At 43.3% G+C, this 26659-nt stretch overlaps 1 protein-coding gene and 1 non-coding gene across 2 annotated transcripts in view; one reads left to right on the plus strand and one right to left on the minus strand.

The window, feature by feature from the left end:
- CASR (calcium sensing receptor) overlaps positions 1-10954 on the plus strand; it is a 30045-nt gene extending 19091 nt beyond the window's left edge. The window contains exons 4-6 of the mRNA XM_022566988.3: positions 3355-3585; positions 7799-7952; positions 9247-10954. Coding sequence (XP_022422696.1) covers positions 3355-3585; positions 7799-7952; positions 9247-10748 — 1887 coding nt within the window. The 3' untranslated portion in view covers positions 10749-10954. The remainder of the gene's footprint in view (positions 1-3354; positions 3586-7798; positions 7953-9246) is intronic.
- A 6997-nt stretch (positions 10955-17951) lies between these two features.
- On the minus strand, positions 17952-18023 carry TRNAR-UCU (transfer RNA arginine (anticodon UCU)). The gene has a single exon. It is a non-coding gene; the product is annotated as a tRNA-Arg (tRNA).
- Between the last annotated feature and the right edge of the window lie 8636 nt (positions 18024-26659).

Raw genomic sequence — 26659 nt, forward strand, 5'->3', positions numbered from 1 at the left:
TGTATTTACAGTGAGTTTTTTAATAGAAAAATTTTAAATGATTTTGATTGGTTCCATTTTCTTTCAAGGTAGGTTATGGTAGAAATCGCTAGCCTGTGCCAATAGCAATACAGAAGAATTATAGCCAGCGATGATCTTTGAGTCACTTTTCTGTCCAATCTAATGTGGAAGATGACCATTTAATTCTGAAATGATCTTATGCCAGTTCCCCTTCCAATTCACCCACTGTTGTCTGGAGAGTTTCACTGCAGAGAAGCTGTAGACTGAGAAAAGGAGAGAGGGAGTTTGTTGCCTGGAGAATAAGAACCTAGGAATTGAAACCTGGATGGGAGGAAGAAAATTTACGCTAACTACTCTAGCTTTACTGCTGCCTATGCTTTTTAAAGTATTCTTCAAACAAGAATGATGCTTTTTAAAAATATATTTAATGAGGAACTATTACTGACAAATACCTGCCATCAACACTCTCAACAATGTATATTGGAGGCAGGAGGGTGAAGCAAAAAGCACATGTTTAAATCACAGCTGGAGAACTTTCTAGCTTATGACTTTGGCAAGTTTCATGCCTCAGTTTCCTCATCTATAAAATGAAGATACTAATAGTTCCGATCCATAGATTTGCTATGAGGATTAGATGAAATAGTGTGTGCAAAGCATTCGTACAATGTCTGGCACATAGGAAGTGTAAATAAGAGGTAGTCCCCTACCTCTCCACTCTTCTCATCTTTTACACACATCAGGGCAAAGGCAGAGTTAGCATGACATGTGGAAAGGATATGGTGAGGATAAAACATTTGCACTAATAAGTAGTGGTAGTTACATGGGACCAAAGTATGGAAGGCTTGGGAAGCTACCTAGAGAAGGTTGAAGCATATTTCATCTGAACCGTGGTAGGTCCCCAGTAGGAAGTAGGAGGGGCATGGGTATGGAATGGAGAAGGGTGGATTGTTCATGTCAGAAAAGTTCCAGAGTAGGTGGGAAGAATGAGGTTCTGAGTACTACAAGAGGGGTCAGCCTTATAGAGAAGGAACGTGTGTTCCTCTAAGAGAAGGAGATGTATCAGGACAGGGATGTGTTAGGGTAGAGACAAAAGGATGTACCCCACTGCATAGGAGGAGATCATCCCAAGAGCAAGGGGACAAAGAGAGGAGAGTTGGAGGTATAAGAAAGGAGTATGTCAGTGGCACCACCTCTCTGAGGAATGTTTTAAGGACTCGGTAAAAATGAAGGGAAAAAAGTAAGATTGATGACCACTGAGGAAGGCTTGGGAGAGCATGGGTGGCATGAATCCTTGGTAGGATTCATTCTCCATCTTTTTTGAGGATGACTCAGCAGCTCTGGTTGCAGAACAGAAGAACCAGGCAGCAGGGAGTAAGGGGTCCCCTTCCCGCCACAGGCCTGGGACAAAAATCAGGGCAGCCAGCGTCTGCCAGGGCAGCAGTGAGAGCACTAAAGGAGTAACCACACACAGCAGTAATCACACAGGCGCCGTGGGTGCTGTGCCCGTGCACACATGTGGCCGGCCACAGACTCTATCCCCAAACTCATCCCAAGGCTGTTTATGAGCAAATTCAGGTGGCTCCTTTTCTTCATTTGATTTTCCTTACAATAAGTGCTTACTTTAAAATAAAGTCAACACGGATATAAATTGTTTAAAAGCTGTGTCATCTCTGGAGTGGAGTGGAACATGAAAGGTGCCTCCCTTTGTCACACATGTGGATAATAGGTGCTGGGCCCAAAGGTTTCCCAGTGTCAGATCAGATGCTGTTTTTTTAGGCACCTTAAAAGTTATGCTAGGGGAACTTCCCTGGTGGCACAGTAGTTGAGAGTCCGCCTGCCGATGCAGGGGACACGGGTTCGTGCCCCGGTCCGGGAAGATCCCACATGCCGCGGAGCGGCTGGGCCCGTGAGCCATGGCCGCTGAGCCTGCGCGTCCGGAGCCTGTGCCCCGCAACGGGAGAGGCCAAAACAGTGAGAGGCCCGCGTACCGCAAAAAAAAAAAAAAAAAAAAAAAAGTTATGCTAGGGAATTCCCTGGAGGTCCAGTGGTTAGGGCTCTGCACTTCCACTGCAGGGGGCACAGGTTCGATCCGTGGTTGGGGAAGTAAGATCCCACGTACGCGGCCAAAAAAAAAAAAAAAAGCTATGCTAAAAGGGAGAGGGACCTCTAAATGTACTCCTGGGGTACGCCAAACCATAGAACAGAAGGAAGTTCATACTAGAACCTGGAGATTGCTGCAGCCTCTCTGGCCCAGCCCTCTCATCCTGCAGGTGAGGAAACGCACTCAGAGCCAGAGAGTGAGAAAGCCCCATGAGTCGTGAGGTACAGTGGAAGTGAGCACCCCTACTCTCACAGTCTGGACTGTGTGTGCTTCACTCTCTCTTGGTGCCTCAATGACCCCCTGACCCTGGGCAGGTCCCGCATGAAAGATAAGCTACAAAGTGCCCACTGCTCCCTCTTGACCAAAGTCAGGGGCACACAGGAAGCAGAGGCAGGAGCCTAGTGATGCTGCAGTGGAGCAGAGCCACTACAAACGCAGGCTTGGCACCACTTGCTAGCTGTGTGACCCTGGACTAGATACTTCTATTTTCTGTGCCTCGGTTTCTCCATCAATAAAGTGGGGGTAATAGTACTATTTGTTGTGAAGATTAGATAACGAATATAAAGTATTTAGCATTGTGCCCCAAAGGTAATAAAATGGCTAGTAGGGTTTAGTAATTATTATCATTACTTTTTTTGTACAAGGGTTTTGTGACCCATAAAACCCTGTAAAAAGTAAAGGATTGGCCATGATTATTACAACAGTGATGGCCAAGACTCCACTCACAGCCTTGTTTCTTTCTTCCTTCCACCCTCTCTCTGTGATCTTTGGCAACAAGACACTTCTACAGAAGCAGTAGCATAGGGAAAGATGGTGCAGAGCGTAAGAGTACTTACTCTTTCCAAAGCCCATCTCAGAAGACACCAGGGATGGCTCTGGCTTACAAACCCTGCCCCCCTCCTGGATACCGCCAGGTGATGGTGCACCTGCAAAAGTCTTGATTTGGCCAGTGGCCATGGTGAGATATATTCCTTTTCCTTTCCTGACTTCCTGACTTCAAGAAAGTGTTTCCTACCCCAGTTGCAATTTGAGTGTCAAATAAAGTTGAGTATCAAAGTTCATGGGTTACCAGGGCTGCCATGAACACATATAAGTACCTTAGTGTGAATTGCAAAAAGGCCTCTCTTCTTCAAGTCATGTTCCTTCCACTTTGTTTGAACAAGATAGTTTACTGTCCTGTGTAGAGCTCAACCTACATAACCATACATGGCAGCCTGTGGCTTCTATTCAGAATATTCATCTCTATTCTTTAGGTCCTGAAGCACCTACGGCACCTAAACTTTACCAACAATATGGGGGAGCAGGTAACTTTCGATGAATGTGGAGACCTGGCAGGGAACTATTCCATCATCAATTGGCACCTCTCCCCAGAGGATGGCTCCATAGTGTTTAAGGAAGTTGGATATTACAATGTCTATGCCAAGAAAGGAGAAAGGCTCTTCATCAATGAGGAGAAAATCCTGTGGAGTGGATTCTCAAGGGAGGTACGTGTTGTCCATCAGGATACCAGATGCCTCCACCACAGGCAGCAACTGTGCTGGGCTTTGGGAGGGCCTTGGACTTCACCACTGGACTTCCAGAATCATGAGTCCACTTCCCTCAACTCACTAACTGCATTGCCAGGGCTCCCTGTGAAATCCATGAGTGTTTAGTGTACAGAAGGGAATCTTCAGAACCTGAGCCCCATACTTATTATATTGAAACAATTTTATTCTTTACAAATCTGACTCCTTGGCTAATAATAGTTTCCTTGGCTAAAACTTTCCCCAACCAGAGAAAAACATCACTCAAGGCAGGGCATGGACAATTCACACAGAGGTAGTTCCCTGTCATCCAGATAGCTCAGGACTGACGTATAAGTCAAAAGCACAATTTATTCTCCTGCTATGGGAGACCTGTAACAAATAGGAGGATGCTTGTGACCATGATCAGGACCCCCTTCCATGAGTATCACTGCATCTAGAAGCTTGATTAATAACCAGAAGCACATTACCCAATGAATATGCCCTTAAGGAAAAGACGCATGATATGCTGAAATAATAACTATTCCATGATGGTTGCGTCCTAGAATATAGTAGGCTGCTGAGGACCTGGATCCTCTGTAGAAACAGACCCTGGACCGGGCATCCTCTTTAACTCTCCCAAGAAGCCTGGATGAGACCCACTACATTTCTCTTTGCATTTGCCTTTCTATTATCACCTTTGAGTGTCTTGAACCACTTTTTATAACATGACCAAAAATTCAACTTCATCTTTTTACCAAATGCTTCTTAGGTTGATGGGTTTCTGATGAAATACTACAATTTCACTGTTTCCCAATATAGAGGATAAGTTACCCACGAGAAGGTCTCCTATAGATAGCGAATATCATCCACAGTGTGCAAGTCTTTTTTAGCTTCTACCTCAGAGGGTGGATTCTCAATTATAAACATGTCATAACCTTTTCCAGACAGAACTTTTGGGGTTCCAGAGGTTATATCCCTCTGCCCACTAATTATACTCTTGTCTAAATTATCACAAGTTTCAACTGACTGAAGTCTAAATTGATCAGCTATATTATCAAGTCATCCCTGCTGTTGACTCATCTAGGTTATATTTTACCTCCATTCATGCACATAATTGATTGTCCCTAATTGGTGTAGATTGAACCATTTTTATTTTGTTTTTTTGAGGTTTTTGTCACTCACAGCCTAACAGAAGCCAAGAGGGAAAGCTACTAAACTCATTTTATGAGGCTGATATAATCTTAACACCAGAAACAGACAATAACAGTACAAGAAAAGACAATTATAGGCCAATTTATAAACATAGATGTGCTCACATCCTAAATAAAATATCAACAAACTTGGACCACCAATGTATAAAATATATAATATATCGTGATCCAGTAGAGTTTGCAGTGAATTTACAGGAACATAATGATAGCCAAACATTCCAACGTTGTAGTGTTTGTAGATGTAGTTTACCCTTTCCTTTCCTTCGAACCAGGGTCCTGAGAATCTTAGCAATCATCAGGTCTGATGCTGCCATTTCTATTCCTCTTTCATTAGAAAATAGTGTCCATCATCTTCTGTTCAAGTGTTTTGAAATTCCTTGTTAAGCCAGTTATTTCTTTTTTGCTGGAAGCAATGATAATTATTTTATTGCTTTCCGTGTGTTTAACTTTGTAAGACATCTCCAGTTCAAGCAGTCATGGGGACGGGGAAGGTCTTATTAAAGAGATATTTTGGAAATAGTATGAGCTCTATCACGTATCAAGCATTATTCAAGGCTTTGTAACTGGGGCTACAAAAATGAGAAAGACTTGCTCCCTACCTTCAAGATGCTTTTGCAAAGTATACTTCATTCTTATGATACATCTATTATCTCTGATCCACATAGACTGTTAGGTAGTAAATACCTAAGAAATTTCTAGAGTAAGTACTCAGTTACCTGGCATGATCAGAGAACGAGATAGAAGCAGGACTTCTGAAATGGTGAAGCAATGGTAAATTGGGCAAAACTGTCAAAAACAACCCTTTAAGAACCTAGAAATCAACCAGTAGCATACATCAAAAGGTGAAGGATTTTTTTTTTTAAGACAAACTAATGAAACTCAGGTAAGAATAGTGGCAGTCTGGGCATTTTAGCCTGGGGCTGCTCTCCGATTGTTTCTAATGTGGACAATCATATCGTCTGCAGTTTTATTTAGAATAACAGATTTATTTAGCCTTTTCCAATATGTTTGCCCTTCTTTTTCTTGTTTTATTCCACCAGCTAGAAACTCCAGTGAAATATATAATAATAGTGGTGATACTGAGCACCCTTGTTTTAAAGTAAATGCTTTTAATATTGTGTATTAGAATAGAATGATTTTTAAGAATTTGGGGGGTTTTTTCAAGGTAAAGATATTTCTTCCTACTCTCTTTCATTGTTTTTATCACTAGTTTGTGTTACATTTCGTCAAATACTTTTCATCCATTGATGATCATATTTTTCTGTGTTAATTTATTACTGCAGTGAATGACACAGATTTTCTAATATTAAACTTGTTTGCATTCCTGGCATAAACTCAGCATGATCATGGTGTATTTTCTTTTTCATATCCTTTGAGTTTTAGTATTTTTCATCTACTTTCAAGTAGTAGAAAGTAGTTGTACTCTTTCCAGATCCTTTCAGATTCCTTACACTTTGCATGTATCTCCAGGACTTCTGTACATTTTTACTTCCAATAACCAGAACTTGATGCTCTTTTTCAGAAGACTGCCTGCAGGCTAATGGAACCCATTTGGCTCACAGGCTCAGAGAGGCAAAGGAGAACCTCAGAAGAGCCTAGGAATTTACATTTCCCTTAACCTATGAGTGGTGTGGAAGTGTGAAAGCCCTCGCCCTTTTCTTCAGATCAGGACAGCTCTGGGGCATAACCTACAGTCCAGAGCTCCCCTGGGGGATCAGGCAGAAGTCTGAGGGACTTTTCTCGGGATCACACCCTTGCTTCTTCTCCTCCCTTCTATGTCCTACTTCCTCTAGTCTCTTCCTGGTTCCCTTGGGAGAGCTTTCTTTATAAATCACTTGGACACAAATCCTCAACTCAGCTCTGCTTCTGAAGACAATTTAATAAGTGAGATGGGCCTGTAATTTTTTTTTTTCTTTTTCATGCTGTCCTCGTCTTGTTTTGGAATCAGGGTTATTATACTGGCCTTACACGACTGAGTTGGAGGGTACTCCTTTCTAAAAAAAAAATTATTTTCCTGATCTCTGATAGAGTTTGTACAAGATTAGGTTGCTCTATTCCTTGAGAGTTTAGTACTACTTGCCTGTGGTGAACACAGGATGATGGTCATCTCAGGTATGACTATGTGCTGAGGAGGAAGTAAGTGGAAAGGGGAGTGTATAGTTAGATGTAGGTTGCTGTCCCATCCTAGTTTTTGTCTTGGATGGTAGTCATTAAAAATGACTAACTGAAGTGGTTCAAACATGGACAAGTCATGATGGAAAGAAACAAGGATTATGATTAATCAAATTCTGTGCACCTGAAGTCCACTACGGAAATAAATAAATTAAATTAAATCCATGTTATCTGAAGTTAATGTAGCTACTGAAGCTTTCTTTTGGTTAGTAATTACCTGATATATTTTTCTGATCCATTTACTTCCGACTCCTCCATGCCTGTCCTGCCTGCCTCACTGAGCTGTTGCAAGGATCTCAGAAATCACCCTATAAAACCTAAAAGAAAATTGCAGGAATTGCAATTCACTACAAAGTTCAAAGTCTCATTTTCAAATAAATTACCCTTCGTCTCAGCATCTCCCCTTGTGACTCTCCCTCTGTGTGTAGGTCCATGTCCCTGTGTCTAGGTCCATGTCCCTGTGTCTTTTAGTTTGTTTCAAACTTTTACTTCTATGGAAAGTAGACAGATGTCTCATTATGGGACTTGGAGATGATGGAAGGGAAGACTGTTTAAGGAGGATTTTGTCACTGTGTAGACTCCCAACAATTAATCTTTCTAGAATCCCACTGAGGTGTGTGTGTGTGTGTGTGCGCGCGCGCGCCTGCACTTGCCCATAGGCATCCCTCCCTTTCATAGATAACAGGAACAAAGACCTCTGGACCTTCCTATGCCTGGATTGGGCCTGAGTCTGCCGCACTGGTCCTAGTGCCCAGCCCCTCCGTCTTACCCGTGTCAGTGGAGCTGGAAGACTGATCCTGCGGCTGCAGCCCCTCACTGTTGTGATCTCTGTCCTCCAGGTGCCTTTCTCCAACTGCAGCCGAGACTGCCTGGCAGGGACCAGGAAAGGAATCATTGAGGGGGAGCCCACCTGCTGCTTTGAGTGCGTGGAGTGTCCCGACGGGGAGTATAGTGATGAGACAGGTAAAGGAGCAGCCCCTCGTGGACACCATGCAGAGCTCGGTTCACTTTGGGGCCCTGGGATCAGCGAAGTACCTGGAAGGGCTGGGCTGCGATGGTGCTTAGCATGGTTTCTCATTTAACAAGGTGTGTCTGAGCATCACGCTGGGCTGGGCACTGAGGGGGTAAGAAGAGGAATGTTAGTCTCTGTAATGCCATAAAAGCTTACAAACACACCTGTTACACATCTTTCTCTTACTTCGATACTGCTCTCCAATATTGTTTTCTTTTTCTTATAGCTCAATGATCCTGAATAGACAAAGTTCTGTGTGTTCCCGTCTCCAGAGTTAATACGCCATGATAGATGGCCTGCTGAGTGATTGGCACCGTACTTACCGTCTTACTTATGTTTTTCCTGTGCCTCAGTTTCTTCATCTATAAAGTAGGAATAATAGTAAACCTATCTTATAGAGTTTGGTTGATTCATTGAGTTAGTATTGGTAAAGCACATGGTAAATTATAGATAAATATTTGTTAAATAAAAACCTTGAGTAGCATATTGGAAGCACTCTATAAATACGAACTATTATTATTTTATCATTGTTTTTAATTCATTTCATCCTCACCACAATAATGGGGTTATTATTGCCTACATTTCACAGGTGATGAAACCGAGGCTCAGAATGTTTAAGTAGCCTGACGAAAGTCACACAGCTAATAAGTGGCAGGGCCAGGATTCCCATCCAGATCTCTGACTGCAAAGCCCATGCTCCTTTCACTCCCCAAAACTGCACACTGCATGAGACATAGCAGAGACTTAATAAACATTTGTTGGTCAAATGAGTCTGTGGACTCCCTCACTAGAAAGCCGTGGATGAGGAAGGTACAGGTCACATGCGTGGGAAACTTTGCCTTGATCTAAGAAGAAGTCTGCTCTGGCATGTCTACAAAGCCCATCCTTATGTCCAAAATGAGTCAGGCTGAGCGTGAAGCACTGTGAAATTTGGTGGACAGTGCCAGACCCTTAGTGTGCAGGGCAGCCACCTACCCAGCAAGACTAATCTTTCTCTGCTACAAACCATCAGCAAGAAAGTAGCCCCCTTATGTACAAAGGAAAAATATAATGGAACCATCAAAGACACATGAAATTAAGTATATTATTAAGCATAAGTCAGGGTTCAATACATTATTTGATAACGTAAAAATCACAATTATTTCATCAATAAAGAAAATTTAAAGTGCCCTCACCACCACATTCACACTCACAAAGTTCAGTCTTTGCCACACAGTACTAACCCTTTACTGGGACATTTTACAGACGCAAGTGCCTGTGACAAGTGCCCTGATGACTTCTGGTCCAATGAGAACCACACTTCCTGCATTGCCAAGGAGATTGAGTTTCTGTCCTGGACTGAGCCCTTTGGGATCGCACTCACCCTCTTTGCTGTGCTGGGCATCTTCCTCACTGCCTTCGTGCTGGGCGTCTTCATCAAGTTCCGCAACACGCCCATTGTCAAGGCCACCAACCGAGAGCTCTCCTACCTCCTCCTCTTCTCCCTGCTCTGCTGTTTCTCCAGCTCCCTGTTCTTCATTGGGGAGCCCCAGGACTGGACCTGTCGCCTGCGCCAGCCGGCCTTTGGTATCAGCTTCGTGCTCTGCATCTCGTGCATCCTGGTGAAAACCAACCGCGTCCTCCTGGTGTTTGAGGCCAAGATTCCCACCAGCTTCCACCGCAAGTGGTGGGGGCTCAACCTGCAGTTCCTGCTGGTCTTCCTCTGCACCTTCATGCAGATCGTCATCTGTGCCATCTGGCTCAACACCGCGCCCCCCTCGAGCTACCGCAACCACGAGCTGGAGGATGAGATCATCTTCATCACCTGCCACGAGGGCTCGCTCATGGCACTGGGCTTCCTGATCGGCTACACCTGCCTGCTGGCTGCCATCTGCTTCTTCTTCGCCTTCAAGTCCCGGAAGCTGCCGGAGAACTTCAACGAAGCCAAGTTCATCACCTTCAGCATGCTCATCTTCTTCATCGTCTGGATCTCGTTCATTCCCGCCTACGCCAGCACCTACGGCAAGTTTGTCTCTGCCGTGGAGGTGATCGCTATCCTGGCAGCCAGCTTTGGCTTGCTGGCCTGCATCTTCTTCAACAAGGTCTACATCATCCTCTTCAAGCCATCCCGTAACACCATCGAGGAGGTGCGCTGCAGCACCGCGGCTCACGCCTTCAAGGTGGCGGCCCGCGCCACGCTGCGCCGCAGCAATGTCTCCCGCCAGCGGTCCAGCAGCCTTGGGGGCTCCACGGGATCTACCCCCTCCTCCTCCATCAGCAGCAAGAGCAACAGCGAGGACCCCTTCCCGCAGCCCGAGAGGCAGAAGCAGCAGCAGCCGCTGGCCCTGACCCAGTGCACGCAGCAGCCACAGCCGCGGCCGCCCTCGACCCTGCAGCTGCAGCAGCAGCCCAGATGCAAGCAGAAGGTCATTTTCGGCAGTGGCACAGTCACCTTCTCGCTGAGCTTTGACGAGCCTCAGAAGAGCGCCATGGCTCACAGGAATTCCACGCACCAGAACTCCCTGGAGGCCCAGAAAAACAACGACGCCCTGACCAGACACCAGGCGTTACTCCCGCTGCAGTGCGGGGAGACAGACTCGGAACTGACCGCCCAGGAGACAGGCCTGCAGGGGCCTGTGGGTGGGGACCACCAGCCAGAGATGGAGGACCCGGAAGAGATGTCCCCAGCACTTGTAGTGTCTAATTCACGGAGCTTTGTCATCAGCGGTGGAGGCAGCACTGTCACAGAAAACATGCTGCATTCCTAAAACGGAAGGAGAAGGCCAGTCCAGGGGGAATTCCAGAGAGGTTTCCTGGGATCACGGTCTCCGACAGGGATGAGGAATCACCCCAGACTCCTTTCCTCCAGGAAGGAGGAATAAGACACCCCAAATGCGTGGAACTTAGTTGCACTGCCACAAATGACAGTGAATTGACTAATGTTCCCTTTAAAATTAAAAAGAGGAGAGCTGTGTGCTTCTGTGGTTGGATTTGTCAGAGCGCTGAGATCCCCGTAGTCAGGTTCGCTGTTCATGTCCGTGCCTCTGTTCTCCTCCTCTGTTCTATCCCGCTCAACAGCCCAGAGATGAAACCAAGGCTTTAAACTACCCACCTACTCCCCCTGTTTTATGGGTTCTGGTTTTTGGTTTTAATACTGAAATGTCTGCCCTGAACTTTGCAGACAGCCTGGTCCAGAGACAAAAGTGTGCAGAGTGACAGGACATCAGATTTGACCACCACTAGAGTTGAGTCTGAAAGACAGAATGTCACCAGCACTGCCCAGCACCTTGATGATGGAAAGAACTTGAAATGTCCAAAACTGTAAGGTGAATGTGTCCCCTCCTATTTATGAAAACTATAAAATATTTAGACTCTTACTTGCTGCTGCTATCATGTGACATCGAGAAGGTTAGCATCCCTCCTGTACGGGGACATCTGGTTTGGTCCAGAATGTATTAGTGATGTCATGTTTAGATTCCATGATCACAAGAATCACCTCAGATTGTTGGGAAGGGACTGCATGAATCCAATGAGCTGTATCTGTAATTAATATTGCCATATGTAGCTTTATCCTTAAGAAAATACTTCTGCTGTAATAGTCCGTGGACAATATAAACTGGGAAAAAGTGCCCCAGTCTGGTTTATATAAGGCAGTATTATTGAGCTCCATTTTCCTTGCCCATCCCACCACCTGCACCCCCATGAGCTAAGGCCTATGTGAGTCCTTTCAGGGCCCCAGGGGTCCAGAAACTCCCCACTTCCCTGCCGCAAAGGCTTCCTGAAGCCAAATCCATGCCTTCCCCTGTGAAGAATAAGCTCCCAGTCACTGGCCTCCTACCAGTTGCTGGGGTAAGAAAATGTGATTCTGAGAGAGCTCTCATGGGGAATTACCCTGGCACTCTACCCCCCAAATGCTGTACCTACGTTCCCTCCAGCAGTGGGAGTCTGCCCATGGGTAGTTACAGGATGGAACGCTGAACGGCATGCTGCTGAACAGTCAGGCGCTGGAGCTACAGAGACCTGGGTTCAAGCACTGGGTTGGTCACTGACAAGCTGCGTGACCCTAGGCAGGGAACCTTGACCTCACTCAGCCCCAGTTTCTTTGTGTCTAAAATGGGGGTAATAATCATTCTTTTCCCTCAGAGCTCTTATGTGAATTAAATGAGATAAATGTATGTAAAGTACTTTAGCATGGTGCCTAGCCCCTAGTAAGCAGTCAATAAATATTAGTTAATATTATTCCTCATATTGTAATTTTTTTCACGTGTTTAAAATACAAAACAACACATTTATTTACCATTCAGATTTTAACAACAAGCTCACTGAGCACAATAACTTTCTCCATAATAAGCCCAAGAACCCTAGGGCCCAGTTCAAGGGCTCCTGAGCGACACTGCTCATGGTGAAGCCAGAAGGTCACTGCCCCAAGCGCCCCATGATACCTCCACCTCTGGTGCCAGAACCCAGATCTCTAGCACCAAGGGCAGACCATTCCATTCTGGCATTAATTTCCCAGATCACTCTAAATGCTGCCCTTAAGCCAAGGTCAGGTAGAGCAATCAAATCTGTGTGGTCCTGATGACTTCTTCCTCTGACCATTTTTCTCCAAAGGGCCACCTTTCCACGATTTTTTAAGTGACTTGTGGAAATGATGGTTGTCAATCTGGATGAAAAGGCATCAGCGGGCGCCATGTGGGAGCACCGATGTGAGACACGGAGAAGGTGTCACACAGGAAGACCTGGTGAGGCACCTGCTCCCTGAAGCCAGGCCCAGTCTGCCGCCCCCACCCTGGTTACGCCTCTGAGCAAGGCCCAGAGCTGAGTGAAGATTTATATTTAACATTTTACTTGGACTTTTGAAGAAATGGCTGAAAATTTGATGGCTGGGTTTTTGTTTTATTGGTCAAAACAACTATGTGCAAACAGCTACTTTGCTATGCAGAGTGCCACACACTCAAGCTCACACTTCCCAGGTCTGACAAACAGCTCACCCTCATGGCTGAGCTGCAGGAAGAGGCTCGTCGGGGAAAACACACACCATTTACAATGAGCCTCACTTCACCAAGTGCTTGCAGGTAAAGTCATCTCTCCCCACGTCCTTGTCAGAAAGGGAGACGGCATCACTGTTCTCAGTCATACGTAGCAGGCACAACTCTCAAGCACGCAACCAGGGGTGTCAAATATGAACCTTCATTATTTTTCTGTAACAACCTAGTTTCTTTCTCAAATTCCCATTCAGCCTAATGACAGAAACTTCATCTTAGTCAAGCTGGGTTTTTTCTCAGTAACTTCAGAGCTTTCTGAACCAATTTAGATTTCTGGGGATCTGTTCAGAGGTTTCTTCCTTCCCGCTTACAGGAAGGTTTTTGTAGCGTCAGGAGGTGGTGTTCCTCAAACATCTGCGGCTCCTGTTGACATCTCTGAGAACATTCTTATCTGACCCTCAGTAATTGTTATGCCTCCACACTGGCATCCTCTGAGGCATCTCATCCCCGTGTATCCCGAGTCATGGGATCCACAGTGATTTTCACTGCTGCATCACTTTGTCCCAACTACGAGGCCCCTCCCGGGCCTGCCAGGTCTCTCATGAGACAGCCCTGGGGCCTGGGAGTGACCAGGCAGCTCTCAGGCCCCTCCCTCCTGGCCCCTCCACTGCCATGTCTGCTTGACGGGGGCCCCCCCATGACGGTATGGAGAAGTCACAGAGGCTAACAAGCTTCCAAAGCGCCAGAGGAGGAACAGGGCACTTATCGCCAAACCTATACAAGCCTTTGTGGAAGGGTGAATAAGGGCACCCCCAAAGATGCCCACGCCCTAATCCCTAGAACCTATCTATGGTTGTGTTAAGTTACATGGCAAGGTGAATTAAGGTTGCAGATTGAATTAAGGTTGCTAATCAGCTGACCTTGAGATAGGGAGATTATTTTGAATTATCCAGGCAGGCCCAATGTAACTACATCTCCGTAAAAGAGGGAAGCAGAAGCAGCGGCGTCCGAGTGATACCATGTAAGAAAGACTCCACTGACTATTGCTGCCTTTGAATATGGAAGGGAGCCATAAGCCAAGGAATGCAGGTGGCTTCTAGAAGATGGAAAAGGCCAGAAAACCGGCTCTCCCCCACAGCTTCCAGAAGGAACCAGCCCTGCCAACACCTTGGTTTTAGCCCAGTGAGACCTCTTTTGGACTTCTGATCTCCAGAACTGTAATAAACCTAGATACATAAATAAATAAAACCTAAGAAATAGATGTTGTTTTGAGCCACTAAGTTTGTGGTAATTTTTTACAGGAGCAACAGGAAACTAATATATACAGTGTTTTTACTGTCATCTCGTTTCCTGAGCTTCAGCAGCTCAGGGCAACAGGCCACGGCCTTTCTCAGAGAGCAACACCTGCTCCTGCTGTAGTTCTCTCCCCGCCCAGCTAGCTCCCTCTCTCTCCTCCACAGTTCCCTTCCTCCTATCTGCTTGGGGAAGTATAAACCTTGTGTTCCGAGTCTTTCTTGGCTTTGGTTTTAGACAACTAATGGCTGTGTTCTCCCAATCTGTTTTCTGTCAGTAGCAGAAACCTGAAAAATAATAGCTTCAAAAAAGCAGTTTGTTTTTCTCTTATATAAAAGAAGTCAGAAGTTTTTGGAGGGACTTCCCTGGTGGTCCAGTGGTTAGGAATCCGCCTTCCGATGCAGGGGATGAGGGTTCGATCCCTCTTCGGGAAACTAAGAGCCCACATGCCGCAGGGCAACTAAGCCCGCGCGCCACATCTACTAAGCTCGTGCGCCTCAACTAGAGAGCCTGCCTGCCACAAACTACAGAGCCCACACGCTCTGGAACCCGTGCACAACAACTAGAGAAGAGGAAAAAGACCCGCACGCCACAACTAGAGAGAAGTCCACACTGCAACAAAAGATCCCACATGCCGCAAGGAAGATCCCGCGTGCTGCAATGAAGACTCAACGCAGCCAAATAAATAAATTAAATTAATATTTTAAAAAAAGTTTTTGGAAAGATTCTTTAGAGTCCCTTGGCAATGGGAGACAATCTTTCTTTTGAAAATAAAAATGAATTATATAGTTATGAAGGATTTTCACTCAAATGAGTTTCTTAGCAGATTCTAAGAATTTACATTGGAACTTAGGGGTAATGATCACCATATAACATTTTACCCTGAAAGTCCCTATGATCATCAAAACGTGTTGAATTGCGTTAGTTTCAATTTGGGGGAAATTAGGCCTGCCCTACCTCTGTCTCCAAAAGTTGCATTTCAGGACAATATTATTTCTCCTCTTGGCCTGGCTAAAGCCATATAAGCTGTGGGCTGGCTCTGCGTGGAGCCAGAACTTCCCTCTGCTCATCTCCTGCATTTGAACTCATTAGCGCTGGAAGAGCAAGGGAACATCAGTAAGGGGTGCTGGTTAATCACTGGAGGAGGTGGCCTGCATTGCTCTGAGCCTGGCTAGTCATTTCAGGAGTCCGCTGGAGACAAAGGCATCTCCCAAAGTTGGGTGGAGTTGGGGTAAGTGGAAAGGAGTTGTTATAGTGAGATCACTCGTCTCTAGGAGACCCTGTATTTCCTGTCACTAATCATGGAAAAATACTAGGGGTTGGTCAAGAACTTTTATATATATATATATATATATATATATATATATATATCTTTATTGGACTATAATTGCTTTACAATATTGTGTTAGTTTCTGCTGTACAGCAAAGTGAATCAGCTATATGTGTACATATATCCCCATATCCCCTCCCTCTTAAGCCTCCCTCCCACCCTCCTTATCCCACCCCTCTAGGTCATCAGGAAGCATCGGAGCTGATCTTCCTGTGCTATGGTGCAGCTTCCACTAGCCTTCCATTTTACATTTGATAGTGTATATATGTCCGTGCTACTCTCACTTCGTCCCAGCTTCCCCTTCCCCCCACACCCACGTCCTCAAGTCCGTTCTCTACGTCTGTGTCTTTATTCCTGCCCTGCAGCTAGGTTCATCAGTACTGCTTTTTTAGATTCCATATATCTGCGTTAGCATAAGGTCTTTGTTTTTCTCTGACTTTTACTTCACTCTGTATGACAGACTCTAGGTCCATCCACTTCATTACACATAACTCAATTTTGTTCCTTTTTATGGCTGAGTAATATTGCATTGTATATATGTGTCACATCTTCTTTATCCATTCATCTGTCGATGGACATTTAGGTGTCCCTGGACGAGAACTTTGAATGAATTTTGCTGTTATGCAAGAAGTGAGGTAGCAGCTTCCCTGGTGGTGCAGTGGTAAAGAATCTGCCTGCCAATGCAGGGGACATGGGTTCGAGCTCTGGGCCGGGAAGATTCCACATACCACGGAGCAACTAAGCCCGTAAGCCACAACTACTGAGCCCGCGAGGCACAACTACTGAAGCCCATGCACCTAGAGCCCATGCTCCACAATAAGAGAAGCCACTGCAATGAGAAGCTTGCGCACCGCAACAAAGTGTATGCCCCGCTTACCGCAACTAGAGAGAGCCCGCGCGCAGCAACGAAGACCCAACACAGCCAAAATAAATTAAAGAAAGAAAGGAAGGAAGGAAGGAAGGAAGAAAGGAAGAAAGAAAGAGAGGTAGGGATCAGAGATATACATACAGGGTAAGACCAGCCATGGAAATAAAGGTGCATTCCGAGGATACGGAGAATTTTAGCCTTGATGGGAACTGCTCAGCCAGTGGTATGAGAAGTGAACTACTCAAAGAAGACCAAGCAGGGGCAGGAAACTGGGAAGAACCATCATGAAAGTGCATCTAGGAACTGGAGGGACAACTGTGACCCAAACATCAAGTGGGGCTAAGAGCACCTTCTTTTCTGTTGGAACGACCACCACATCCCTCCCTCCCCCAAATCCCGCACTGGAGTGGAGGGAGTTTGGAGTGGAGGTAGGGGTACCTGTTTATATAGTAAGAGCTGGATTGGAGGAAGGGAATAGAAATAGAAATATATCACAAGCTGCCTCCCTCTGAAATCTGGATACTGGCTGTCTGAGTAACTAGCTAGGGTAGGAGGCTAGAACTAATATAAGCAATTAACTCTAGGACTGAGTTCCCAGGGCATGAAGGGCAAATGCCTGAGAGTATAGTGAAAATAGGTAAGAGATCAAAGCCAGAGAATAATTCTCAGGGTTGGTACAGGATTTGATTCCTGACAGGAATCTTTTTTGAAGAATGTGGCTGTTCTCCTTGACATCAGCCCAAAGATGTGGTTATTGCTCAAATCTTCCCAATTTTCTGTAAATGTTTTGTTTCTATCTCTGAAAATATTCAAATTATAAGTAGAGATTTCATGGAAAAAGATATTCCATGCAAATGGAAGTTGAAAGAAATCTGGAGTAACAATACTTATACCGTGTAATGAAGTTTTAAACAGATAAGCATACCATATTAAATAAGAATAAGAATCACCCTACTAGGTCAGTGGCCACGCCTATAATGTTTTGCTAGAGCTCTAATTGGTCCCAGGACTTCTACAGAAATATTTTTTGTTTTATTTACTCATGTTTTATTTATTCCACTATATGGAATAGTGTAAAACCAGGAGTGGGATTCTAAGCAGCATAGCAGATAGACTATATGTCCTTGGATGAGTTGCTTAATCTTTCTTTCTCTCGGTTTCTTATATAAAGTGGATATAATATTACCTGTCATAATTACTATTGTTACTTTCCAAATAAAATAATTGATGTAAAGTCACTTTCAGGAACATGGGAAAGCTATGGAAAATCATTAACACTACAAGTGACTGAAGTTAAGAGGGTTTGCTTTTGAATACTCAAAAAAAAAAAAGAAGTACCATGGAATTCAATGATTTCATCTATTAAGTTTCTTAGTTAGAAACAATGGAATCCACTCTAGCTACTTTAAGCAGAAGGGGATTTGTTATAGGGTATAAGAAAACTTATAAACATTTTTTTTTTTTTGCCTGTGCCATGCGGCTTGCAGGATCTTAGTTCCCCAACCAGGGATCGAACCCGGGCCCCTGCAGTAGAAGCACAGAGTCCTAACCACTGGACTGCTAGGGAATTCCCAGGAAGCTTATAAACTTCTAATGATCCAAGTCTGGATGCTACATAATCAGGAACAATACAACCAGAAGAAATGCTTAATTCCTCCATGGGGTCATTTTGGCAAAAACCTTACTACCTCCCATGCCTTGCACTCAGCACCTGTGACCCACTGAACCAGACACTAGAACCTTCATTGCAGCTGGAGGAACCAAAGTCCTCTGCCATTGTGCTTGGCCCCATTAATATCAACTTTCCAAGACTCCCATCAGTCATATGCAGAACTCTATGTACAAGAGAGTCTGGAAAAGTGGCCTTTGCTGTCCAGCCTGTGGAGTACAGGAAAACGTGCTGGAAGAAGGTGGATGATGAATGAGCCAGTCTGCAGTATCCACTGCCCACAAACAAAGCATGTTTAAGATCAAACACAGGGACTTCCCTGGTGGTGCAGTGGATAAGAACCCGCCTGCCAATGCAGGGGACACAGGTTCCATCCCTGGTCCGGGAAGATCCCACATGCCGCAGAGCAGCTAAGCCCGTGTGCCACAACTACTGAAGCCCTCATGCCTAGAGCCCATGCTCCACAACAAGAGAAGCCAGCACAATGAGAAGCCCACGCACCGCAACAGAGTAGTCCCCGCCCACCGCAGCTAGAGAAAGCCTGCGTGCAGCAACAAAGACCCAACACAGCCAAAAATAAATAAAATTAAATCTTTAAAAAATAAATAAATAAAGGTTAAACACAAAATGAAAAACACACTCTGCTGAGAAAAAATAAGCAAAATTTGATTCCCTTTCATCTTAACAGCTGTGGTAGATAGAACAGAAAGGTACTGTGCTGAAGACAGAACTGCAGCCGGCATTTTGCCATGAAAGAGATGCTGCTGGCAGGTAAGAGAGAGCAAGCAAGGGCAAGCACTGCAGGGGGTGGGACTGGAGGGGTGGGAGGATGGGAATTTGATTATAAGGTCATTAGCACTACTGGACTTTTTAAATGATATGCAGAAGTTTGTGTGTCTGTCTGTCTGTGTTTGTTGAATAGCCTGGAGAAAGATACATAATCATTTAATAGTGATTATGTCTGGGTTAGAATTATGAGTGATTCTTATTTCCTTTTTAATATTTTTTCTGGGTTTTTTCCAGGAGTGTGACTTATAGTAAAACAAGAAAAATCTGTTTCTTGGATTATCAAATGTGATGATACTATGGTCATGTTTTTTGTTTGCTTTTTTTTTTTTTTTTTACTTTTTATTTAGAAATCATTTCAAACTTACTTCTACCTAGACTTACTTATTATTAACATTTTAACACATTTGCTTTGTTGCCAACACTGTGATCATTTAACAAAATATGATGCACACTGAAGTATTTATGGTTGCGATCATACAATGCCTGGAATTGTTTTAAATACCACAATGGGGGAGGAAATAAGGATGTAGGGAGAAAGATAAGAAAGAACAGCAGAAAGTTAGTTAATGGTTGTTGAAAGTAATGGTGATAGGTACATAGGGCTTCATTTTTCTACTCCTATTTTTTAAATTTTTTTCAAATTTCCATTAAAAAATTAATGTTAAAAACCAGCCAAAGGATAAAAAAGGATTCACCAGTCAAAAAATCACACAAAAGATTTCAGTGATTTGAATGGCCCTATTCATCACAAGAGAAGTTAGTCCATCAAACACACAAACAAAAAGAACCTGAAAGTCTGCCAAGCAGCTAAAATTTTAGTTGCAAAGCAAAAAAATTTTAATGTAAGACCTTTACAACAAGGTTCAAAAAGCAATTCTCTGGAGTATATCAGAAAGTATATCAGAAAGGTCTTGTTGGAGCTTGATGAAAGACAAGTCTTCCTGGATCTTCACATGATCTATTATGATCCTATCCTTAAATGAACCAGCTGTGTTCAAGTTTTCTGGATTGTCCTCGGGCAATAGGTTTAACAGATCCCGCTTAGCTTTAGTGCCAGTAATTTTTCTTTTATGAATATACTCCCAGGGAAATAAGCCAACAGGCAGCAAAATTAAGTACGTATGTGTAACACATAGTACCTATGTGTTACAACTACATGAGCCCCCACTGCGGCCACATGCGGGGAGGCCTGAACCCAGGGGAGCACAGACACACTGCTGAGGTCCTGAGATGCAGATAAGAAAGAGTCCAGACACCCAACACCCAGGAGATGGCTGAGGAAATTATGCTATGATCCCATTGCTGGAGAGCCCAGCCACAAACATCAGATGTGACAGGCATGTGCACTAAGTCAAAGTAGGTAATCAAGCTTAGAAATAATAATAAGCGGGAGGGCAGGACACAGAATAGTTATGTCCACACAGAATAACATGAATAAAGTTTCATTGAAAAGAAGAGGAGGGAATACAGGGGAGGAAAATAGTTTATTGTTTGCTTCTTTCTTTTGTAAAGTTACATAACTTCATTGAAATGAAGGAGGCAGGAAGAGAAGAGGAACAAACACAGCCTTACCTGAGGTACTTTAGCTATGATTTAAGGACTAATAAAGCCAAGATACAATGGACAGTAGATTAGAAGAAATCACTTGCAGGCTCAATCCACCAGAATTCTTGATTGGATAGGCTATGGAGAGCATTAACCCATTTCCCAACACCCTGGCCAATATTAAGTGACCTTAGATAAGGTAGAAGATAAAACATACAAAGAAAAATTTTAAAAATCACTTCCTTATACAGATGCGGTAAGTAAACTTTAAACCAAATATGAAACAAAGAAAAAGTTATTGGCATTCCTCAGCGTCTCTTTTTTCAGTCTCTTGACCCTCCTCCCCTCCCCCACGCTAATGAAGGCACGAGACATCTCTGTCCTGGACTTTCGCAACTGTAACCATCATATTGAACAAGCAAGGCTCCAGAACCTCAACTCTTAGTAAAGTGTTACGCTGTGACACTATACGAGTCTGGGTGTCAACAGCATGACCCACCTCAGATCTGACTTTAACAGATAACCCAGGAGGAGGTGAGTGTGACCCACCCCCACCCCCAAACTTACGGTTTTGAAGTGATAGAAGAAGATAACTAGAATTTAAGATGTTGAGTTGAAGCAAATTATAGGATTTACGCCACTTGGATTCTCTTATAGTCAAAGAAAACACAACTTCCTTATCAAAATCAAACAAAACTAGCAAGTGAAACTATCTCACTTCAGATAAATCAGATACACAAACCAGCACTATCCTCCAGAGCCAAATTATGGCTCCACCTGGTTATGAGAATGTAATTTTGTGATAAAAACCTTCTAATGCCTCTTATATTAAATTCTCTTGTATAGGGTTCAACATAGGATCACCTTTTACTAAATTCCAATGCAAAACAAACAAACATATAAGGTTGCAGTGGGACTCCTGTGAGTAAGTAATGAATCTTTATCAAGCCACTTCCTGTCATAGGCAGAATAATGGCCCCCAATGATGTCTATGACCTAATCCACAGAACCTGTGAATATGTTATGTTACGTGGCAAGGGAGAATTAAGTTGTATATGCAATTAAAATTGCTAATCAGCTGATCTTGATGTAGAGAGAGTATTCTGGATTATTCAGGTGGGCCCAATGTAATCACAAGTCCTTATAAATGGAAGAGAGAAGCAGGAAAGTCAGGGTCAGAGTCAGAGATTTGAAGATACTACTATGTATAACATAGATAAGCTACAAGGACATATTGTACAGCACAGGGAATAAAGACATTATTTTATAATAACTTTAAATGGAGTATAATCTGTAAAGGTATTGAATCACTATGTTGTATACCTAAAGGTAATATAATATTGTAAATCAACTATATGCTTCAATTTTTTAAAACTATATATATATTTTTAAAGAGAGATTTGAAGATGTTATGCTGCTGGCTATGAAGATATAGGAAGAGACCATAAGCCAAGGAATGTAGGTGGCCTCTAGTAAGCTGGGAAAAGCAAGAAAGAGTTTCCCCTAGGGTGTCCAGAAAGGAATGCAACACCTTGATTTTAGCCCTTTTTGGACTTCTGACCTCCAGAATTGGAAGATAACAAATTTGTGTTGTTTGAAGCCACTATACTTGGAGTAACTTGTTACAGCAGCAATAGGAAACTATTACACTTACCTTTTCTACCATGTCAGTGGCGGGTGGGCTTTCTGGCTTCAACATTCTATGGCTGCAAACCTTCAGGAGCCATGAAAGAATGAGTCAGACCAAAAGATTTTGTGGCTTCAAACCACTGCAGCTTCTGAAAACTTTCACATGGTAATAGGAATTGGTTGTCATAAAATTAATTTGACAGTCTACTCTTAGAGTTAAATGACACTGCGAGGAAAAGTCAGACAAATGTCCTGGTCTCTTCGAAAAGTCAGTATCATTTTTAAAGCCCTTTGTAGATTATAAAATTCTAAATAGCAACCAAAAGTAATGTGTGAAATTTGAATTTGAGTGAAATTTGGGAAATGAGAATATGGGCTGGTTATTAGATGAAATTAAGGAAGTATTGTTAATTTTTTTAGGGGTGATGATATAGTTATGTAGGAGAATGTCCTTATTTTTAGGGGATGCTGGCTGAACTGTTTAAGGGTAAATGATCACAGTAGTTGCAAATTACTTTTAAATGTTTCATGAAAAATATAGATACAGGGCTTCCCTGGTGGCGCAGTTGTTGAGAGTCTGCCTGCCGATGCAGGGGACATGGGTTTGTGCCCCGGTCCGGGAAGATCCCACATGCCGCGGAGCGGCTGGGCCCGTGAGCCATGGCTCCTGAGCCTGCGCGTCTGGAGCCTGTGCTCCGCAACGGGAGAGGCCACAACAGTGAGAGGCCCGTGTACCGCAAAAAATATATAGATAGATAGATACCTATTGAAATATATGGCAAAATATTAATAATTGTTTAATCTGAGTGGTGCTGTGGGGTGTTTATTGCACTATTTTTCTGAATGTGTAGAAATTTTACAATAAAACTTAAGAATTTATTTTTTAAAACTTTATAAATGTTTGTCAAGCTACTGCTCAGAAACTTTACATTTTAGCTTAAAGTGCCCTCTATGCATAGAACTTTCTTTCTAAAATTATTTGTAGCAATTCAGATTTGTGGTTAGAATGTGGCAAGATAAGCACCATCATATGTAAAATAGTTTAAATGAGTTTCCAGTTAGAAAGCTGATGGGGAAAAAAGTAATGTCATCCTATGAATCAGTGGAAAGTTACTGCTCTCTAATTGAAGAAAGTAACCTGGTGGAATGGGGATTTTGGTCTCAGCAGGTCAGAGATTTTCATTTCTTGATTTTGTCAATAGAAGGAATAAAAGTGAAACCCTGAAAATAAGAAGTGGAAACTATGGACAAGTAAAAGAAGGCAGGCACAAAAATTATTCCCTGAGCCTCCACAGCCTGGAATCAGAAGCAGAAGGAAATTGCAAGAAATATGTGTTAACCAGTTTCCTATGGACATATTACTACAAGAGAACATCAGAAGGAATTAAAGAACAGGATTCTTGTCAGTCCATAGATAAGAATAGAATTAGTTAGACTTCCAGAACTTATGCTGCCAGTGTCCTTGTCCCCATGGTGAGCCACAGCCACCCCTCCCGCCTCTGCAGGAGACCCCCCAACACTAGCAGTTTCAGGCTCTGGACCAGCTTCTCCAGTGAAAAAAGGCATTGCTTCAGGCTGATCTGGCACCCCGTCTATAACCAGAAAGGAAAAAGTTTTGCCTCTTCCAAAATGTCATTTAAATGGAATCATACAGGGCTTCCCTGGTGGCACAGCGGTTAAGAATCCGCCTGCCAATGCAGGGGACACGAGTTCGAGCCCTGATCTGGGGAGATCCCACATGCCATGGAGCAACTAAGCCTGTGCACCACAGCTACTGAGCCTGCGCTCTAGAGCCCGCGAGCCACAACTACTGAGCCCATGAGCCACAACTACTGAGCCCGCGTGCCACAACTACTGAAGCCCACGTGCTTACAGCCCATGCTCCACAACAAGAGAAGCCACCGCAATGAGACACCCGCACACCACGATGAAGAGTAGCCCCCGCTCGCCACAACTAGAGAAAGCCTGCGCACAGCAATGAAGACCCAAAGCAGCCAAAAATAAATAAAATTTAAAATAATAAAAAATAAAGGGCTTCCCTGGTGGTGCAGTGGTTGAGAATCTGCCTGCTAATGCAGGGGACACGGGTTCGAGCCCTGGTCTGGGAGGATCCCACATGCCTCAGAACAACTAGGCCCATGAGCCACAACTACTGAGCCTGCGCGTCTGGAGCCTGTGCTCCACAACAAGAGAGGCCGCGATAGTGAGAGGCCCACGCACCGCGATGAAGAGTGGCCCCCGCTTGCCACAACTAGAGAAAGCCCTCGCACAGAAACAAAGAGCCAACACAGCAAAAATAAATTAATTAATTAATAAACTCCTACCCCAACATGTTCTTTAAAAAAATTTAAAAAAAATTAAAATTTCTGGGGCAAATAAATATATGATGGGAGGACAACCAGATAACCATTCCAAAAAAGATCAAATTGGATTATACCTCAAACCATACACAAGACTAACTTCCAAATGCATCAGAAGTTCTAAATGTAGAAAATAAAATTATAAAAATACTAGAAGAAATATATGGTGAATTCTTTTTTTAACCTGAATGTGGGGAAAGGCTTTCTATCTATGACTTGAAATCTAGATTCAGTAAAATACTGATAAAGTTGACTACATAAAAATAAAAAATTGTCACATCACAAAAAAAAATACCAAAAGTAAAGTCATATTGGTAAATCACTAACTGAGGAGAAAATATTTGCAACATATATCACAGATAATGGGCAGTATCTCTAATATATAAATTATTTTTAGAAATCATAGAAAACAAAGACCAAAAACCCAATATAAAAATAGGCAAAAGATATGAACACACAATTCACCTTAATGTGAGAGAAGGAAAAGGCTGTAAAGATGAGCAGGCTCCTCTCCTGATGGTTTATAAGCAGAGTTAGAGGCCACCAACTTCTCTTTTAATAAAACAATAAATACCAGCTAGCTGCAATGGCTTTCAAAGAATATCAGGTGTTTCCAACACTTCTGAGTGGTACTTAATTGAAAACAACCTAATGAGTTAGAAAGCTGTGGTACAGCCTAACAACAGGGTCAGTTTTATCAATGATTAATGACAAAATACACCAAATTGTATGTGTGATTTTGCATTTCTTTACATCTGGCTTTAAACATGAGTAAGGAAGGACTAAGGACTATGCTTTTCTAAAACACAAAACAAAACAGAAAAAAAAACCCTCTATTTTTATTTCTAACACTTGACTAGACAGCATTATGAACCCTTTAATCAATGTTCACTATTAAGAGGCTGGAATTTAAGGTTGGTTCCAACGATGAAATCCTGTGATACTATGATAATTCTCTGATAGCTCAGCTGGGCAAGCATAACCAAGGTGCCACTGGCCACTTGGTGGCAATAGATCCTAATTGTCTTAAAGTCCTTAATGGGTGGATTTGGAAACTAATTTATAATGACATTTCATGCAGGTCACAAGGTGCTTTAGTTGGAAAGGTTAGCACAATCCCAAATATCCTTTAAAAGGGCATTAGAAGGAAAGAAAACATATCCTGTCTTTGTTAAAAACAGTTATGGATACATTCTAGAACATTCCATTAGGAAAGATCTTTGGAGCTAGAAAAGGTTCAAAGGGAGGAGAGAACTGCTGACATAGTAATGATAACTAAAAAGATATAGGCTGAAAAGAGACATCATGAATAATATTAAGAGCCCACTTACTGTTTAGCCATCTGAGCTAGCCAGTTACCCTATCAGGGCCTCATTTTCTTCACCTGAACCCTGAGCTAGATCAGCGGTCAGCAAATTTCCTGTAAAGTGTCAGTTGATAAATGTCTTAGGCTTTGTGGGCCACACATTGTCACAACCGCTCAACCACGTCATGGTCGCACAAAAGCAGCAATAGACATTACATTTAAAAATAAGCAGGGCTGTGTCCCTGTAAAACTTTAGTTATGGACAGTGGGAAATCTGAATTTTACATAGTTTTCACATGTCATGAAATATTATTCTTCTTTTGATTTTTTCTTTTTTTACAACTGTACTTTGCTGACCCTGTGCTGGATGGTCTCTGAGCTCCCTTCCAGCCCCATGTCTCTGTTGATTGAACTGCTGTAGATTCCCTACTTAACTAGCACTGGGGTTACACTTCTTTTACGCCTTCTTTTACAACTTAAAGCAGTTTCTCAAGCTTTATTTACTCACATCTCATTAGAGAAGATTTAGAAAAATGTCACATCATATGTAGCTCACAATTTTTTTTTGGCTGCGCGGCATGTGGGATCTTAGCTCCGGCATCAGGGATCAAACCAGCACCCCCTGCCTTGGAAGCGCAGAGTCTTAACAACTGGACAATCAGGGAAGTCCTTGTAGTTCACGATATTTTAAAGGCAGCTAACTTGGGTCTCCCAAACATGTACAAATATGGGTTTTCAACTTTACATGTCCTTCCTCTCAACTCACCACAAGGAGAATCCAAGGCTTGTGCTCGTGCATTTGAAAATCAATGCCTTACAGTTGCTTAGACTTGAAAACTCCCAGCGGGAAAGCCCCCCCAAAAGCCTCACTTCTGCTTTCTGCTGGAAAAAAACACCAGTTTTCC

Source organism: Delphinapterus leucas, chromosome 4 (assembly GCF_059928025.1).
Source record: "Delphinapterus leucas isolate spDelLeu-1000000601 "Yukka" chromosome 4, BTC_Dleu_Yukka2, whole genome shotgun sequence".
Lineage (NCBI taxonomy): Eukaryota > Metazoa > Chordata > Mammalia > Artiodactyla > Monodontidae > Delphinapterus > Delphinapterus leucas.